Source organism: Adiantum capillus-veneris, chromosome 5, assembly GCF_014529385.1.
Source record: "Adiantum capillus-veneris isolate H3 chromosome 5, ASM1452938v2, whole genome shotgun sequence".
NCBI lineage: Eukaryota > Viridiplantae > Streptophyta > Polypodiopsida > Polypodiales > Pteridaceae > Adiantum > Adiantum capillus-veneris.
This window is the reverse complement of record NC_140935.1, coordinates 145,894,721-145,912,240: the sequence shown is the minus strand read 5'-3', so window position 1 is coordinate 145,912,240 and position 17,520 is coordinate 145,894,721. Positions and strand designations below refer to the sequence as shown.

The following is a 17,520-nucleotide window of genomic DNA, read 5'->3' as shown; positions in this document are numbered from 1 at the left end:
AAAGGCCAAGGTGGAGCTGTCATCTCTCCCTGCCTGCTGAGAAGAAAAGTCGCCCTTGAATTCTGAGATAGAACTACCCAGTATCCTTCCATTGGACCGTCTTCCTTTTGCCCTTGCTCTTTGACCGTGTTGGTGCCTGAGAAGTTCCAGCATCAGCGTTCTCCTTCTAAATCAGTCGGTAAATGGCCTCCTGCTCAAGCTGATCCTGTCGGTCTGTGGTCATCTCTACCTCATAAGGTGTGAGAGAGGGATCCCTAACTCCGAGCAAGATTTTCCGAGCAATCTCTAAACCGAGCAAAAGAGCAAGCTACAAAAAAATAAAATTAAGGAGCTCTCTTAATTTTCCGCACAAAAACCAAGGGAGCTTTTCACGTGATTTCAATATTTTGTTGTAGCTTATGTATAGAGAGAGAGAGAGAGAGAGAGAGAGAGAGAGAGAGAGAGAGAGAGATCCCTCTAAATTCAAGGGACATGTGCGTGGTGTCACATAGAACACGTTCATGCTTGAGATGGCTCACGAAGAGATTGACCCTACAAAATCTTGACTCACGAGGGCTCACTCAAGCCTCACAGCTAGGCTGCTCGCTATTGATGCACTATCAGTGTCCAGTTGCACAGCCCCACAATTAGCTGTGCAATTTCTTGATCTCAGTTGCTACAGGTGACGAACTCTCGAACGGGAGGTCCTGATAAGCAATGTACTCTTCACTCGCTGTATGGGCAGGCCTCCTGATAAGCTTCCTTTTGGGCTTGTATTTCTCAAAGGAGAAATCCTTAATGGGTGTGGAGGTTAAAGGGAGGCAGCAATTGAAGGAGAGGGTGAGAGGGGGGCCTCCAACAGAGGAGGCAGTTGCAATCTCGCATTTGGTAAGTTCAGGAATAGTGAATATGGGAGCTGCTTGCACATGACCTGCGGTGATGGAAAGCGCTAACAATGAAAGCACAAGGGACAAGCTTCGGAGATGATCTCTGCTCTTTTCTCTCATTTTCCCCATTGGAGATATTGCGCTCTATGCTAATTGGAAAAGTGGAGGCAGAAACAGGAGGTTAATTGTAGGGGGAGTTCTGCAGGGAATTTTAGGCTAAAGCAAAGAGCTGTTGCTGAGGGGTAGCTCAAATTTTTTGGGCGGTCTTACAGAGGCGCTGGCTATAGAGGAAAAAGGGAAGGAGGAATCGATACTAGAGGAGATGGGACGGCTCTCTCCCTCTCTTCTCATGAGTTGTTACGCTAATAATAGCGAAAGCAAGAGAGGAGAGGAGTGTTGGGGTACTGGCAGGAGCTGTGGACTCAGTGTAGAGAAGATGGAGATGGAGTGCAAGCTTTATAGGCTCGACATGAGGGGCTTCTTTATACTCTCCCATCCCACTCTCGATCGAAACGCATTCGGAAGGTTGCCGAATGGAAGTCTACAGTGAGAGAGAAACGTAGAGAGAGAGGGAGAGAGGAAGGAGGCAAGTTGGCAACTATGAGCAAGCAAGCAGAGAGGGAGGGAGGCAAGTTGGAAACTTATAATAAATGCAGTGCTGTGTAAATATGTAGCCAGTAGGCAGTGCTGTGTGAAAATGTAGGCAGCATGAATATTTGTAGCGCGTGTTGCAAGGCTGATAGAAGTTGGCTCCGAACGCCTGTATGGACATGCACAGACACTCGATCGCGCTCTTGCCTCATACATTTTTTTGCATTTTGTATGTACTCTGCCCACTGCATTTCTTCCCTATTAATGTTGTATAAACTGGCCCAACCGGTGGCTACCTTGCCATAGTGCTTGGCAGCCTTCAATTTCCATCTGGTAGAGTTTAATTGGCAACCATTTATAGAATCTCTCTGGCACAGCCTGCACATCGTCGTTGTGTAGCGTGCTCGTACACCATCTCCATCGCATGCATCCGCATTGTTGCATCATCAGCTACTATAATTTCTTCGCCATTGCGTGCTTTAGTGATCATTCCAATGAACGTGTTTTTCATGATCTTCTTCATATTCGGCCTCTTCAGTAGCACCAGCCTGCAGAAGAGGAGCCTTACGTTCTCGTTAATGATGGAGGGCACGCGACGTAATTGCAGCGGAAAGAGCTCAAACAGGAGCTTCTTGTAGATATCCCACCGCCAAAGGAGCTCCTTCAACATCTCTCTCTCTCTCTCTCTCTCTCTCTCTCTCTCTCTCTCTCTCTCTCTCTCTCTCTCTCTCTCTCTCTCTCTCTCTCTCTCTCTCTCTCTCTCTCTCTCTCTCTCTCTCTCTCTCTCTCTCTCTCTCTCTCTCTCTCTCTCTCTCTCTCTCTCTCTCTCTCTCTCTCTCTCTCTCTCTCGCACCGCGCGCTGGCGCGCACACCTTAAGGTAGTTCAAAATTTCACGGGCAGGTTCTCTCTCTCTCTCTCTCTCTCACTCACTCTTCAATGCAGGTTCAACTCTCCTTGTCTTAAGGTCTCTTGGGATAGTTTCCTACGACATTAAAATTCTCTTCTTTTTAGCTTTTCAATCACGCAAGTGTGGTAGATTGGTTATGTCATTTCCCTCTTGAATAAAAGGTCTTCAGCTCAACTCTCCTTGTCGATTCCGAAAAATGTGTCTCAACTTAAAATCATATTGTTTTCAATTTCAAAAATGTCGGTTGAGAGCAAGAGGAAAAGGAGAAATTCCGCCCCAAAATAGAGAAAAATAGGGCAAAAACCCAAAAAGATAACCTAATTTGCTAAAATTGGCAAATTCAAGGAGACGAATTTTGTATGTTTCAAAAAATGATTTTTGTTGAACACTGATGAGCATCTACAAGCCTAAATATGGTGCCTATGGCCATCAATTCCCTAACAGCTTTGCAAGAAAGTGACCATTCATCCTTAGTCGATTTGAGAGGATGGATGGGGTAATAAGTTTGTACTTTGGAACCTCAGAAAGAAGCTTATCGTAAGTAACCTCATCAAACAAAACCATAATATTGTGGACCTTTTCCTTCTGCTTTTCCTTGCTCCATTTCTTCTGCTTCTGCTTTCCCTCGCTCCATTTCTTCTGCTTATATTTGCCCAATGCCGCCTCCTCTATTCTTTCTCTCTGTCTACCGCTGCACGCTGATGTGCATTCTTGAAGGCAATTTAGATGGCAACCAAGTATTGCGGCAAAAACGTTGCCGAACACACAAACCGCCATGAGAGCCTCTCTCTCTCTCTCTCTCTCTCTCTCTCTCTCTCTCTCTCTCTCTCTCTCTCTCTCTCTCTCTCTCTCTCTCTCTCTCTCTCTCTCTCTCTCTCTCTCTCTAGCACCACATGTCGACGTGCACCCTTGAGGGCAGTTATTTTAATTATGATGATGTCTTTCTAAAAAATTAAGGCATAGAAATGTATTAATTTTGATTGTTATTTTTATAAACTAATTAAAAAAGTCATATGCTGGTCAATTAAAGAAAAACATGATTTTATTGTAACAAAAGAAGTCTTTCATAATTAATGGTTTTTGTCGGGCATGTGTCGTGTAAAAAGGGTGCCCTTGTATGAAGATGACAACCTTGTAGTATGGACAGGGCAAGATGACATGGAAGGGACGATTGGTGTATAAATGAACTAATGAGGTGCAATAAATTGCTATCAAATTGCTGTGGCTAAGAGGAGGAAGGATGCGCATCCTCTCAAGTATAAATGACAATCAGGAACCAAAATACTAGATAAGGGAGCACTTACCTTACAAAAGGAACATAAGATGACTTGAGCATTAAGCACAAACACTTGCTCGGGTTTGTCTTTGCTCGGAAAAACTCACTCGGTGCATGGTAAGACTCGGTGTGAGAGAATGATAGGTTTTGGTGTCAGGATCATAGAGTGTACGCCTGCCCTTGGTCTGCCCTTGGTCAGTCTGGTTCTGGCTAGTTTATGACAATGCGAAGCAGTATGGATCCATCCTTGTGGAAGAGGCTGATTTGTTTTGACGCGCGCTTCGAACAGAATCTTAGCCATCTCCCTGTACTGCGGTGCTAGACCCGGCTTTGCTGCAATGTCTTTCTCAGGCAGTTTGGAAGATTCGACTGTAAGCTGTAGTAACTGATTAGTAATCCTAGTCAATCCTCTGACCTGAATCTTCCACTGGCCCATACACAGCTGAATCCTCTGTAGCTCTTCCTTTATTGCCTGGATGTCATTGATTTGAAGAACATCATTGAACAATGTCTGCCAAGTCTTCCATTCTACAGTTGATCGCTCATACCAATCCTGAAGCTCATCAGTTATTTTGAAATATGTGAGTCGATCAACTAGTTCTTGATTTTGAGGATACAATGCTGGAAAAAATCTTGGCAACTCAGTTTCTCTTGCTGGAACAGCATACAAGAGAAATGGAGAATCAGGCACAAATTCCAGGAAATTCAGAACTGCCTGGTTCTCTTGTTGCATTATCTTCCTAGTAATTCTTACTAGCTGGAATAAGGTGCGGAGAGCAGTTGCTTGTGCTCCGACGGACATGCGAGTTTGAGGTCCTTTGCTAGTGGCTGTCTGGTCCTCCAGGATGGCTTTCACTCTCTGGTCCAAAACACCTCTGGCAGTTTGCAGTTGAACCAGAACATCCTTAAGTTGGACCCTCACGTCCTTCATGCAGCGGTAAGTTGGTTTGTTACCCAGCAGAAGTTCTAGTTCTAAAGCTAAGGACTGACAATCTGCAGTAGACTGTCTTTGCCAGTGCGGGTTTACCACTTTCTCATCAGCATTGAGTATCCATTCTGGAACTCATTCCAACAACTGAACTGTACTGGGATGCGCAGGTAGCCTACAAGCTTCCTTATCATGAAAAGCAGCAGATTTCCAGTGTTCCACCATTTCCCTGGCTCCTACATATAGTCTTTGGAACCTTTGTAAATCAGTCCACAGAGTATCATCCTCCAGATACTGTCTGGTGATGGAGGCCTATTGATGTCTCAGCTGCTTATTTAAGGTAATGAGTTGTAGTGAATGCTGATGATCCTTCACTGGTCCTTCATCCTGAGCCTTCATTTTCCTTTTAGCCTCTCTGTTGTGATGGGACTGATTAGTTAGCTCATCTCCAGTGTTACTGGGCTACTGTTCTTCAGTCTGCTGATGACCCGACTGTTGTTCTGTTTCTTGTCTTTCCTGTTGTTCCTCAGTCTGGTCTGGTTGGTCTGGCTGTGACTGGCCTCCTTCATCTGGCCATGTCCCATCAGTACCTGGTCCTGGAGGTGGAGATGGTGGTGGGGCATCATCATCATCCTGTGTATGCCCGGTTTCTTGATCTCCTCCTCCTTATCAGCTTCATCTTCTTCTTCTTCGTCATCCTCCTCTGGGGATATCTGCTGCTCAATATAATCCATGATGTCTTGGTTCATCAGAGCATTGTTGAACTCACTCACCTTGTCCTGCAAATCACTTTGCAGACTTTCCATCAAGGATTTTAAATTTTCTAAATCAAAAAGAGCATTGCCTGCAGGGTTTAAAATTTCAGACAAGCTATTGTAGATGTATCTGTCCGTCAGCGAACGCTTCAGAGCTGTATGGTGTAATAGCAGCTTTCTAAATTCTGTCCGCTTCGTTCTGAGCCCCATTTCAGCTCGCTCGGCAGCTCTCGATGCTTCATTCCTTTGACTCTTTATGATCATAATTTCAGACTCAGCTTTAGCTAAATTTTTGTTCAACAACTCCTGAGCTCTCTCTGATTGAGCTTGCAATACCCTGTGTTATATGTTCTGCGCTTCCTGGGCTTTCTGGAGTGTGGCAATCTGATGTTGTGCTTCTGCCAATTCTTCTTTAAGCTTTTTAACTTCATCTTCGGATCCAGCAGCTTCCACCAATTGTCCCATACAACTGACAATGGTATTCCAAGAGGACTGTATCAGTACTGAACATCTGTCTTTGATCGTTGTTGGATCAGAATCAACTGGTTCATATATTGCCACAGGAGCCACATAAGGTAGAGATGCATAATCAGTTTTGGTGAGTGAGAGATGCCCTCTCAATTTTTGAGTTTGCATTTGCTGTAGCTTATCCTTTTTAACCAGTTGCAGAGGGTTTTGAGAAATGATAGGAACTGTTTCAGACATAGTTGAGGACGCTGGACCTTTCCCCTTATCCAGTTGATTCCTGCTTTTGTCTCCTGACTGGTCTGGTACCTTCGCCTCAGTGACTGGCTTTACCTGATCCTTCCCAGATCCAGTAGCAACTGTCTGTTTGACAACTGTCTGATTAGGTATAGTTGTCTCAGTGCTAGCTGCCTTTACTTGGCTTTTGATGTGCTTCAAGAATTCACTGCTTTTGGTCAGTGTAATTCTTGGTTTCTTTGAACTACTAGCTTCCTCTGCAGTAGCTTTCCTTTTCAGGTCCTTGGAAGTTGTTTGACTGTCCGTTTCCTCATCGTCTGAGGACAGTTCAATTTTCTTCGGTTCAAAAATGGACTGCTCATTCCATGCCAGCTTCACCTGCTCATTAATATCTGCAACAGTAGCCCAATACAGAAATTGCCAGACATACCATGCCTTGAAAACAATTTGAGATTTCAACTTGGCAGTCTGTTGAAGTACATTATGCGAGAGTATTTGACACAGGTTGATATGGACTTGTGGATCCAATATCCTGGCCAACAGCATAGCAAATAATTTTTCTGACACATAAGTTGGGTTATTCTTAAGACTAACTGCTTCGGCTACAAACCTGTAAGCAGCGGAGGCTTCCAGTCCTGCTACTGGAACTCCTTGAGCACTTGTCTTGCGCTTCTTTCGAGCTGCTTCATCCTCCTTTAGAGCAATACTTATTTACTGCGCAGTTGCCACCGATGGTTTAGGCTCATTAGGCATTCTAAATGCAAATGCAATGGCTTCTGGTGTCACTGACACCCTCCTATTATTTATCATAGCACTGCTGTTTTCTGCATCAAAAGAATCAAGAACTTACTTGATGATCCCTGCATCAAAAGAAATCCTTGTCGCTTGCAATACAGTTCGTAGATCCCAGAGTTGTAGCAGAGTCATTGCATGATCAGTAAAGACATACCGTTGGATTTTACTGTATGGAAGAACAGGAAGGCTTTCCTTTGCCTCAGTAATTATAGCCTGGGTTTCTGCAAGAGTTTCCTCCATCTTCTCTGATCGTTTCCTTCTACCCATACACTGTGAGGTCGACGACGATGAAACAGGCGAAGGCGAAGAGGACTTACTTGTGTTAAAGCCGTTGCCTGGTGTCGCTGGTAAGGTTGTCTGACAGTCAACTGTCTTGTCGAAGGTCAAAGTTTGCGGTTGTAGTGAAGAGACCTCGGAGCTCGGCGATGGTGAATGGTTGACAGGAGGAAAGCGTCGCGCAGGAGATTTATGAGGAAAAATGTTAACTCTCCTGACTGTTATACGTGTTCGCGCCATAAAAGCTCCACTACTCGTCGCTCCTAGGCTTGTGTGCGCCGTTGCTGACGTGGCAAACATGCATTGGACAAGACTGCAACCCATCCTTGTAATAATTATCACTAGCATACCATTTGACCGTTGGCCACTTAAAATTTGGAAAGTGTGTTCATACTGGTTCTGAACTGATTCCCACTCTGGCTGGATCATACTGGTACTGGTCTTTAAATCAGCCTGATTTGATTCTTCAAGTAATGGTTCTGAAGCTGGAACTGGTTGCACATGGAAAAGACCAAAAATATCTGATTCTGGTATCTCTTGATCAACAACCTCCAGTTCCTTAGTGACTTCTTCTAATCCAATTTCTCTGGTCTCTTAGTAATAAAGTTTGATCTTTGCTCCATTATATACTCCTGGCAACATTAGTCCAGATAAGTCTTTTAATCTGACTGTGCCATTGAAAAAGACCCAATCAACCTCAAAAGGTCCTGCCCAGGCAATCTTCAAATTCGGCTTCTTTGGACCCATTCTTGACTGATATAGAAGCACTAAGTCTCCTTTCTGGAATTCTCGGACTTTAATTCGGCGATCATGCCAGTGCTTCCTTCTTTGTTGAACAATTTCCTGTTCCAATATAGCCCTTTGCCTGAGTTCATCTAACTGCATCAGTTCATCCAGTCTTTGCTTAAGATTATGGTTGAAGTCTAATCCATACTTTACAGCCATTCTCAGACTGGGGATTACAAACTCCATAGGAACCACTGCTTCAGTACCATACACCATTCTGAATGGTGTCATTCCAGTAGTTACCTTATAAGCTGTTCTATAAGCCCATAGAGCAGTCTGAAGCTTCAAATCCCACTGGTCTGGTTTCTTTTGCACCACCTTAGTGAGAATAGTCTTAATTGTCTTATTGCTACTTTCAGCCTGTCCATTGCATCTAGGATAGTAAGGAGTAGATTTCCGATGCTTGACTGAAAGCATATCCAATAGGATTTCCATAGTATCATTGATAAAGTGTGTCCCTTGATCAGTCACAATTTCCATTGGACATCCATATCGGCAGACAATATTCTCAAACAGAAACCTTGCAGTTGACTTGGCTGTGTTGTCAGGAAGAGCTTTAGCTTCAACCCACTTGGTAACATAACAAGTAGCCATCACGATGTACTTGTTCTTCCTGGGAGTCACCTTCTTAAAAGGTCCCATAAAATCCAATCCCCATTTCATGAATACTCCCAATGGTTGTATTGGCATTAAGGGAGTCATGTCTACAGCTGTTGGTTGGCCCATTCTCTGGCATATATCACAAATTTTACAAAAGCTTCTGACATCAGCAATCATTGTTTGCCACCACAGACCTGCTTGCAGAATCTTCTTGTAGGTTACTTTGTTGGAAAAGTGTCCACCAAACTCCCCATTATGTGCCTCTGAGATAACTTGCATTCTTCCCTCCATTGGAACACATCTCCGAAGTATACCATCCACACCCAATCGATAAAGTACTCCCCCAATGATGGTAAATTTCAGGCTTTTTATGATCAGAGCCTTCTTCTGATTCTGTTTCCAATCTTCTGGAAAGGCACCTTGGGAAAGGAACTGATAAATATCATACCATTCAGGATCCACTGATTCTTCTGCTTCTAGCTGAAATAAATTGGCATCCACTGGTTCATCTCTCAGAGGTGATTCTGAAAATCCTTCTGTACTTCTGGAAAGAAAGTCAGCTCCACAGTGGTTTCGGCAATGCTTATGGAAAATTCTAAACTCAAATTCCATAAGGAACATCATCCATCTTATCAGCCTGCCTTGAATAATGACTTTGTTAATTAGAAACAGAAGAGCTTGATGATCCACATAAAAATGGAATAACTTCCCCAATAGGTAATGCCTGAACTTTGTAGCGCTAAAAACCATTCCGAGGACTTCTCTTTCAGTAGTCGTATAGCCTTGTTCAGCCTGACTGAATCTCCGACTAGCAAAATAGACCGGATAGTCTGTTTTGCCATCTGGCTGAGCTAATATTGCCCCCATTTCCAATCCTGAAGCATCAACGTGTACATGAAAAATGATATCCCAGTTCGGCTTCCTGAGGACTGGTTTACTGGTAATGGCTTTTTTCAAATTCTGGAAACTCTCCTCACACTTAGCAGTCCAATTGAACTTACTGGTCTTTTTTGTAAGCTCATATAGTGGTACTGCTTGAGAAGCAAATTTGTGTACAAATATTCTATAAAAATTCACATACCCCAAAAAAGAACTCAACTCAGAAGCAGTTCTGGGTGCTTTAGCTTGCTGGACACACTGTATTTTGTCATTGGCCATTTCTATTCCATTGCGGGAAACCACATGTCCCAGTATCTGTCCCTTCCAAACCAGAAATACTGATTTAAATGGATTCAAGCAAATCCTTTTCTCTTGACAGCGTTTAAAAACCATCTCTAGGAATAGAAGGTGTTGTTCCTCAGCTGAATAGACAGTGAAGTCATCCATGAAAATGGCGAGGAACCGATGAAGAAATTCATTAAACATCTCCATCATACACCGCTGAAAAGTAGCTAGTGCATTGCACAGGCCAAAAGCCATCACCAAATACATGAATGCTCCCCACTCAGTGATGAAAGTGGTCTTGGCCCTATCTTCCGGAGCAATCTGTAACTGGTTATAGCCGCTATAACCATCCATGAAGCTATACATCTCATATCCTGCGATCTCATCAAGCAACATATCAGTAAAAGGTAAGGGAAATGGATCCTTAATGGTCTGGGCATTTAGTTTCCTATAGTCGACACAAACCCTTAATTTCCCATTTTTCATAGGAACGACAACTATTGGAAATAACCAATCACTGCTTGCTACTTCCGTAATGAAACCAGCCTTGAGAAGATTATCAATCTCCTCCTTGACGTTCTTTGCATAGTTAGGGTTCATCCGGTATCTTTGTAGTCTGACTGGCCTAGAGTCCGGTTTTAGTGGTATTCGGTGCTGACAGACTTCAGGATCTACTCCCTTCAAATCTGTATGTTCCCAGGCAAATACATCTCTATAGTTCGGTAACATTATCCGTGCCTTTTCCTTCATTGCCGATTTCAGGAACTTGTTGACTTTGATCATTCTAGGATTTTCCTCTGATCCCAGGTTCCATTCCGCTACTTCCTGATCATCTGGAAGCAACCAGTTGGGTCCCCCTCCTTTTCGTTTGGTCGACTCTTTAGCGTAGTCCCAAGAAGGCCCATTCATTTCTGAAACATTATTCTGATCAGGTGGATATTCTTCTGGACATGCTGATTCTTCCATTATATCAGTATTAGCTGGTTCCTCCATTCTTCCAGTTAGCTGAACGGTTATTTCCCATGTATTGACTTCAGTGAATTGGTCAGGGAATTGTTTCTTCTGCTTGTCAGCTTGCTCTTTGTTTAGTAGGACTGCATTCAAATCAACTTCTGCCAAAGGAAAGATGTTCATTGCTGCCAGCATTCGCTCAATTTTCTTAGCTCGGTATTTCTGACACAACTCCTTCGGCCTCAGCTCCTTTTTCCAGCTCCTGGTGTTGTTGGTCTGGATTTTGATTCTGCCACTGGCCCCTTCTATGGTTAAAGTTTGGTTTGCGTAGTCATGAACAGCATGTGTTGTTCTTAACCATGGGCGGCCTAATAGCATTCCATATGTGCCCTGCACATCCAAAACTAGGAAACTAGTTTTGAATTTTTCCCTCCCCACTCTTATCTGCATGTTTTCAATCATGCCTGTTGCTTGTATGACTCGATGATCTTCCATTCTTACTTTGAATGGTGCTGGTTTCATGTTGGTGATACCCATTCTTTGTTGAAGATGGGTTCCCATTATATTGACTCCTGCTCCTCCATCCAGTATGACACTTGAGAGAGGTTCCCACTGCTTCCTGACCTTGTAATCTACCTGAATAAGTGGAACTTCATCATCCCGGACAGCCGTCAGGTCTATTGTTCTAGCGCCTGCCTCAATCTTCCTACGTTGCCTGATAAAGTTGGCCACCTCAGGTAAGGTCTTTCTTATATCCTCCAGCTCTACAGTCAGCTTCTGGGTTCTATCACAAATTTTCACCTGAATTTCCTCTTGCTCCTGGTCAGACTGATTGTCAGAGCTTGAAGAGCTAGTGTTCTCATACTACCATTCTTCTTTAGCAGTACTACTCTTTCCTTCCTCTTCCATCTCACCAGCTAGTCTATGTACCACAGCCAGCATGGTCTCTGTCATGGCCGGTACTGACTGATCTTTATCAGTCGATTGGGCTGGTATCTTCTGAATGACTCTAGCCTCGGAACTTTCTGGCTTCTCTGGCAGCTTCTTAGCTAAATCCTCTATGATTTTAGCTGCTAGTTCCCGCTGCTCTTGCCACTCATCTACCACCTTTTCCTTACCCTTGGCCTTCCAAACTTCCCTTTGTTGGGCCCACTTGCTGCTGTTGGAGTTGGCTGGTACTTCTGAAATGTCTGGAATCTCTTCAATGATCACTCCTTTGTTCCTGGTAACTACTCTGACTGGGACTGGCTCTGGTGCCTTAGCCTCAGTAGCAGTTGTTACCGGTGCATCTGGACATTGGGCTGCAAAATGACCATACTTCCCACAGGTATAGCAATTCATGCTTCTGGTCTGGAAGTTGCCTCTTCCTCTTCCTCTACCCATTCCTGGTTGGTATCTGCCTCGTCCTTGACCAGTACCACTGGTACCTGGTCCTTCTTCTTGGGCTACTTTGATTGGCTCTGTCTTCACTGGTTCAGTGTAGGCAACCATTGATAGATCCTTTCCTTTCTTAAAATGGTGAATTCGGATGCCACAATTATTCCATAGGTGATCGAAGGCCTTGCAGGAGGTACATTGTGGGCATTCCGTGGAGATATGGTCCTTGGATTTACATCTTGAACACCAAGTCTCCATCTTCCGGACCGGCTGTCTTGTGTGGCTAATCTCCACAATCTGCTGAAGGGGATCGGGGAGAACCACAGACGGAGAGTGTGAGAGAGAGAAGGAGACACACAACAGATATGGGTGGGGAGACTCCAAAGAGTGAGCAGCCCCCTATACACTTATGCTATGTATAAGGTATACAAGTCAGTGGGCGCCCAGACTCTGGGCGGGTGGGGAGACTCCAAAGAGTGAGCAGCCCCTTATACACTTATGCTATGTATAAGGTATACAAGTCAGTGGGCGCCCAGACTCTAGGCGGCCGGGCAAGGCACAGACGCCTATACCCCAACAACCTCCCACTTAAAGGCGACTGTGCCTTTAAGCAAGGGAACCTAGTCTAAAGACTATAAAAGGTGAGAGAAAACTGCTCTCAACCGATGTCCACTGGCTGGCTGTGATCGTGTGCATCCGGCTGTCCTGCTCCCGTGTAAGTCCATACACCACCAGACGTACCGCACATGTATTGCAAGTATGTACGCAATACCTGCATATCTCCCTTGTGCACTATGCCATCATCAGTCAACAAACGACTGACAACCCCAACTGCAAATGCTCCCACTGCAGCTGCGATATCCAGTCTCAAGATCATCATCTCATACATGAGACCACCGAATGCCGATGCAATGCTAGCGGGCCCTGCTAGCTCTACGGAGCATGCATCAACATATATATCCCTGGAAATAGGCATCTCTGACTGACAAGGCGTGTCAGCCACATGCATCTCCTGACTGTCCACAAAAGACGCATCAACCTGTCGTGCAACCTCAGAGCAAACCAGCTGCTCTAGATGTCTGCTGGAAGACATATCCTGCACAACTATATCCCCATGCTCACTGTCGAGCATAGAAAGGAATGACTGCATAATCGCTGACATCTCAGTCTCCTCTGCAATCATCCACTGCAAACATGACCACTCAATCTGCTGTGACTCACTAGAGCTCTCATGCTCTAACTCCGTATGCATAGACTCTTGCACAACGTCCTCCTGTCGTGACTCACTAGAGCAAGACCGCTCTACCTGTCTATCCTGCATAGAAGTATCTCGCACAACTGACTCTCTGCTTTGCTCAGTCACTAGCAAAGGATGCATGTCTGACTCTGTCACCTCTCTGTGTGACTGCTCAAGTCGTGCCCCAACTGTGTGCACAACGAGCTCACTACTCTGCACTCCATGCAAAGCAACCTGCAACCCACAAGCAAAAGAGACTCGCCTGCTCTCTCGCTATCTGCATGGCTGTAACAAGATTGAGACTCGACCATCTCGCACCAGTACTACGTGCAATGGGTACCATGTGCCAACTCTAGCATCTCTCGCAATCACCAGCGAACCCAAATGCAACACAAAAGATCGCTCAAGCAGCGATACCCGACATCCACTATCCCGTAACTGTCTGACTGAGATCAAATCCCTTCTCAGATCTGGCACATAACGCACATGACGCAGGGTAAATCTCATACCACTGGGCAAGGACAAACATATGTCTCCTGTACCCTCAATGTCATACACAGCACCATCAGCCATGTGCACACAACCAAGTCTCCCACTAGAAAACGTGCTAAACCACTCACGATGCGACGTGACATGGAAAGTAGCATCTGAATCTAGTAACCAATATGAAGACAATGTGCAATCCGATATGCAATCCGTAGACATAAGATCGTCTGAAGACAAGCTAGATGTAAATGTGACATCGCCGTCACAAGCATACTCAGTAACCACCGTACTGATCTCACTAGCATCTGTCATGCCCAAATCTGCATCACGCATCTGTCGCCTCCGTTGTCTCAAACGCCTGAAACATCGACGCCTAATGTGTCCTCTATGTCCACAATGCCAACATGTCAAGTCTCTATGCCGTCGAGACTTGTGTGTGGGATCAATCTCTCCCATGGACATAGACGTGGGACTAGACTCCCCTGTAGACATGGATGTCGCGTACATAGCATGTAAACTCTGCCATAAAGCATGAGTTGTAGTCTCCCTCGAGACCTGCCAGTAAACGGACTCAACCAGATGCAAATGAATCGTAGACATGGCTAACTCATCAAGATCTTGCCAATCATCATCACGCATAGACTTGTGCTTCACCGATAAACCACGCAAGGGTTTATCCTACCCCAAATCCGTCAATGCAACAAGCATATGCTCCTTCCAAGCAACAAAATCAGCACCATCAAACTGTGTCAGACCATAACGCTGGAAGTCCAATGAAAAATCAGCCATAATGCTCGCAAAAGAGCAACCAACAACCAGTAGCAAATGTCAACCAAATCAGCCCTAAACTAGCTCGAATTGCATCAACAAAAGTCTGCAAATATGGCTGCAAATCAGCCCCAAAATTCAGCTCTTAAACACCTGCATAAACAAGTCACAAATGTGTCCCAGATCAGCCTACAACTGAGCCATACATGGACACCTGCAAAGAGGAAACAATGGATGAAAATTCAGCACCCAAATAAGCCCTCAAACCTGCCTGTAAACCTGTAGCTGAATCCTGCTGAAAAACCTCAAGCCATTAGTGCTCGAATCTGGCTACCTAGCTCGTAGCCACACAAGCATACATCACAATATTCACTCTTGTGAGTGTGCCAAGATAACTGTACGCGTGTCAAACCCGTGAGCTAATCACCAAGCCCACAATGTGCGGTATCGATGCATACACATGCACAAATCTCCCACCTGCAGAGAACACCGCACACAAATGCTGAGTGCAACCCGCAATCTCTACCTAGATCACATAAATGATACGCATAAAACTCCTAGGAAAATTTCGCCAGAGTTTCGTCAGTAAAACGGCCACAAAACCAGTAACCAAACTGACTACACGCTCAAAACCATGAGCAACCAAAGCGCATCAAACCGCACTCCAAATGCATGCACCAATCTCCACACTTTGCATACATCATTGCAAACACCTGCAAATCTAGTACACAAATATCTGCTCTACCTGTGACTGCCAAAAAACATGCTCGAGGCATACATTGCCGAGCTCAAAATGCAATCACATTAGTCTCCCTGAGCATCAAACCACATAAGGCATACATCGTATCCTCCCACCTGTGAGGAAACTTGCAGCAAATATCACTCTCACATTTGAGAGCAAACCATGTGTGGAATCTTCGACACACAATAAACAACTGCTGCTGCAGAAAATTCAGCGTTCAGAATTTTAAAATTATGATATGATGAGCGCGTCCGGAGCGTGCCAAAACCCCAAGGTAGACTCCTGGATCACATGTATCCGAGTCCGGGTGTGAAAGCTATGCCAAAAAACCTCCGTTTCGACCCAAAAACGCAGCATAAATTGCCAAAAGAGGGCTGAAAATGCAGCTCCTCAACCGTAGCTCGAATGAAGTTTTTGATGGCTCGAATGGCTTCGAAAGGGGGGTAAAACGCCAAGATGCCTGGTGGAAACGCTCTCGGAAAGCTGAATTTGCCAATGCCGAAGTCGAAACCCTGTTTGCACTCTTGAAAGTGCGCGCGCGCGGACGCGATTTCGGGAATGAAACTGGCTCTCCGCTGTCGTCGTGACTGTGCACACACGCGCTCCCTCCGCACCTACGCTCTGATACCAATTGAAGGGGATCGGGGAGCACCACAGACGGAGAGTGTGAGAGAGAGAAGGAGACACACAACAGATATGGGTGGGGAGACTCCAAAGAGTGAGCAGCCCCCTATACACTTATGCTATGTATAAGGTATACAAGTCAGTGGGCGCCCAGACTCTGAGCGGCCGGGCAAGGCACAGACGCCTATACCCCAACATCTGCCTAGCCATTTCTTCAATTTTCTTGGTCCATGATCCTTTCTTTGATTTGTCCTTTGTCCATTCATTGGAACTGCTCTCGGAACTGCTGGACGTTGCACTGGAATCAGAAGCTTCAGTAGCCGAACTACTGCTACTGGTCCTTCGCTTCTTATGGGTTTTTTCTTTCTTAGCCTGCTGTTCCAGTTTTAATGCTCGCTGGACCAGGTCATTGAATTTCTTTGTAGGGGCTGGTACTTCTTGTTCTCTCAGCTTCTTGCTTCTGAACCCATTCAGAAACCATGCCCTTAATCTCTTCTCAGACGGTGGTTCTTGCAGTTGTCTGGTCAGTTCTTTGATCTTTTCTACATAGCTGCGGACTGACAAATTCCGCTGTTTGATCTGATCCAATTCACAGAGAATATCCTCATCTCCTCGATTGTCGGAATATTCCAACCTGAAGGCCTTAAGTAATTTATTATATGATCTCAGTTGGCATGCAGGGTAATGGTAATACCATTTCCTTGCTGCTTCCTTCAAGGTTTGTGGAAAGTATTCCCCCCAATCATCTTCATCAATGTTTTTTAGTTCAACATATTGCTCAAAAGCTTGTATGTGAACATCATGATCATCCTTTTTCCCTCCTTTGAACATGGGAAAGGAAATCTTCAGGGAAGCGGAGTAATCATGTCGATTACTGCTAATTCCACCAGTTCGCTTCTTGGCTTCAGACTGACGCTTGGGAGCCTTCTTACAGTTGTCAGTGTCAGCATCCCAATCAATCTTTGTCTCAGTCTCAGTCTCAGTATCCTCTCGGTTTTGTCTGCTAAAAGTTCGGTGACTTCCCTTTCTGCCTTTGATATGCTCATCGTTCTGGCGAGACTGAGAACTCTTGGAACTCTTTGCCTTTCGTGCTTCTCGTTCTGCCCGTCTGCGTCGAGAATGACTGGAATGCTGTGAGTCCTGCGCCTTATCAGCCTGACTATGCTCCTCCTGAGCCTCAGTGTCAGTCATTTTCTCTTGCTTGGGATCAGACTCTCTTCCTGACTCCTCAGGAATGGGGTCCACACGATTGGTAGATTTCCGGCTACGATTGGATTTTGGTGCCATTGCTGAAAACTTCAATTGGGAGAAGAGTCTTTCAGTCAACGAGCTTGAGCTCTAGCCACCGTGATTGCCAAAATGGAATTGGAGCTGATCTCTTGAGACAGCTAATTCCAGTGTTGAAGGATTTCAGCTACTTAGAGTAGGAAGAGTTCAGACAACAGACTAGACAGAAATCAGTGACTAGACTGAAATATGAATACTGAAATGAGAATCAGACTTAAAGACTGGAATAAAGTTCACATTCAGATTCAGAAGACTGTTGAGAAGTCAGTATCACTGGAATATATATATATCATGATTGAGATTACAGTGAATATGATTACAAAGAGAGAGAGAGAAAGTGTAGCCGATAATACTGCCACTGATGCTCAAGTGCAATTATAGCTCAAAGCGCTAATACAAGT

The 17,520-nt window shown here is 44.9% G+C and overlaps 1 protein-coding gene across 1 annotated transcript; it reads right to left on the bottom strand.

Annotated features, from left to right (window-relative positions):
• Positions 1–626: 626 nt before the first annotated feature.
• On the bottom strand, positions 627–995 carry LOC147458242 (uncharacterized). The gene has a single exon (XM_086511788.1). The coding sequence runs from the start codon at positions 993–995 to the stop codon at positions 627–629; it is 369 nt and encodes a 122-aa protein (XP_086367914.1).
• Between the last annotated feature and the right edge of the window lie 16,525 nt (positions 996–17,520).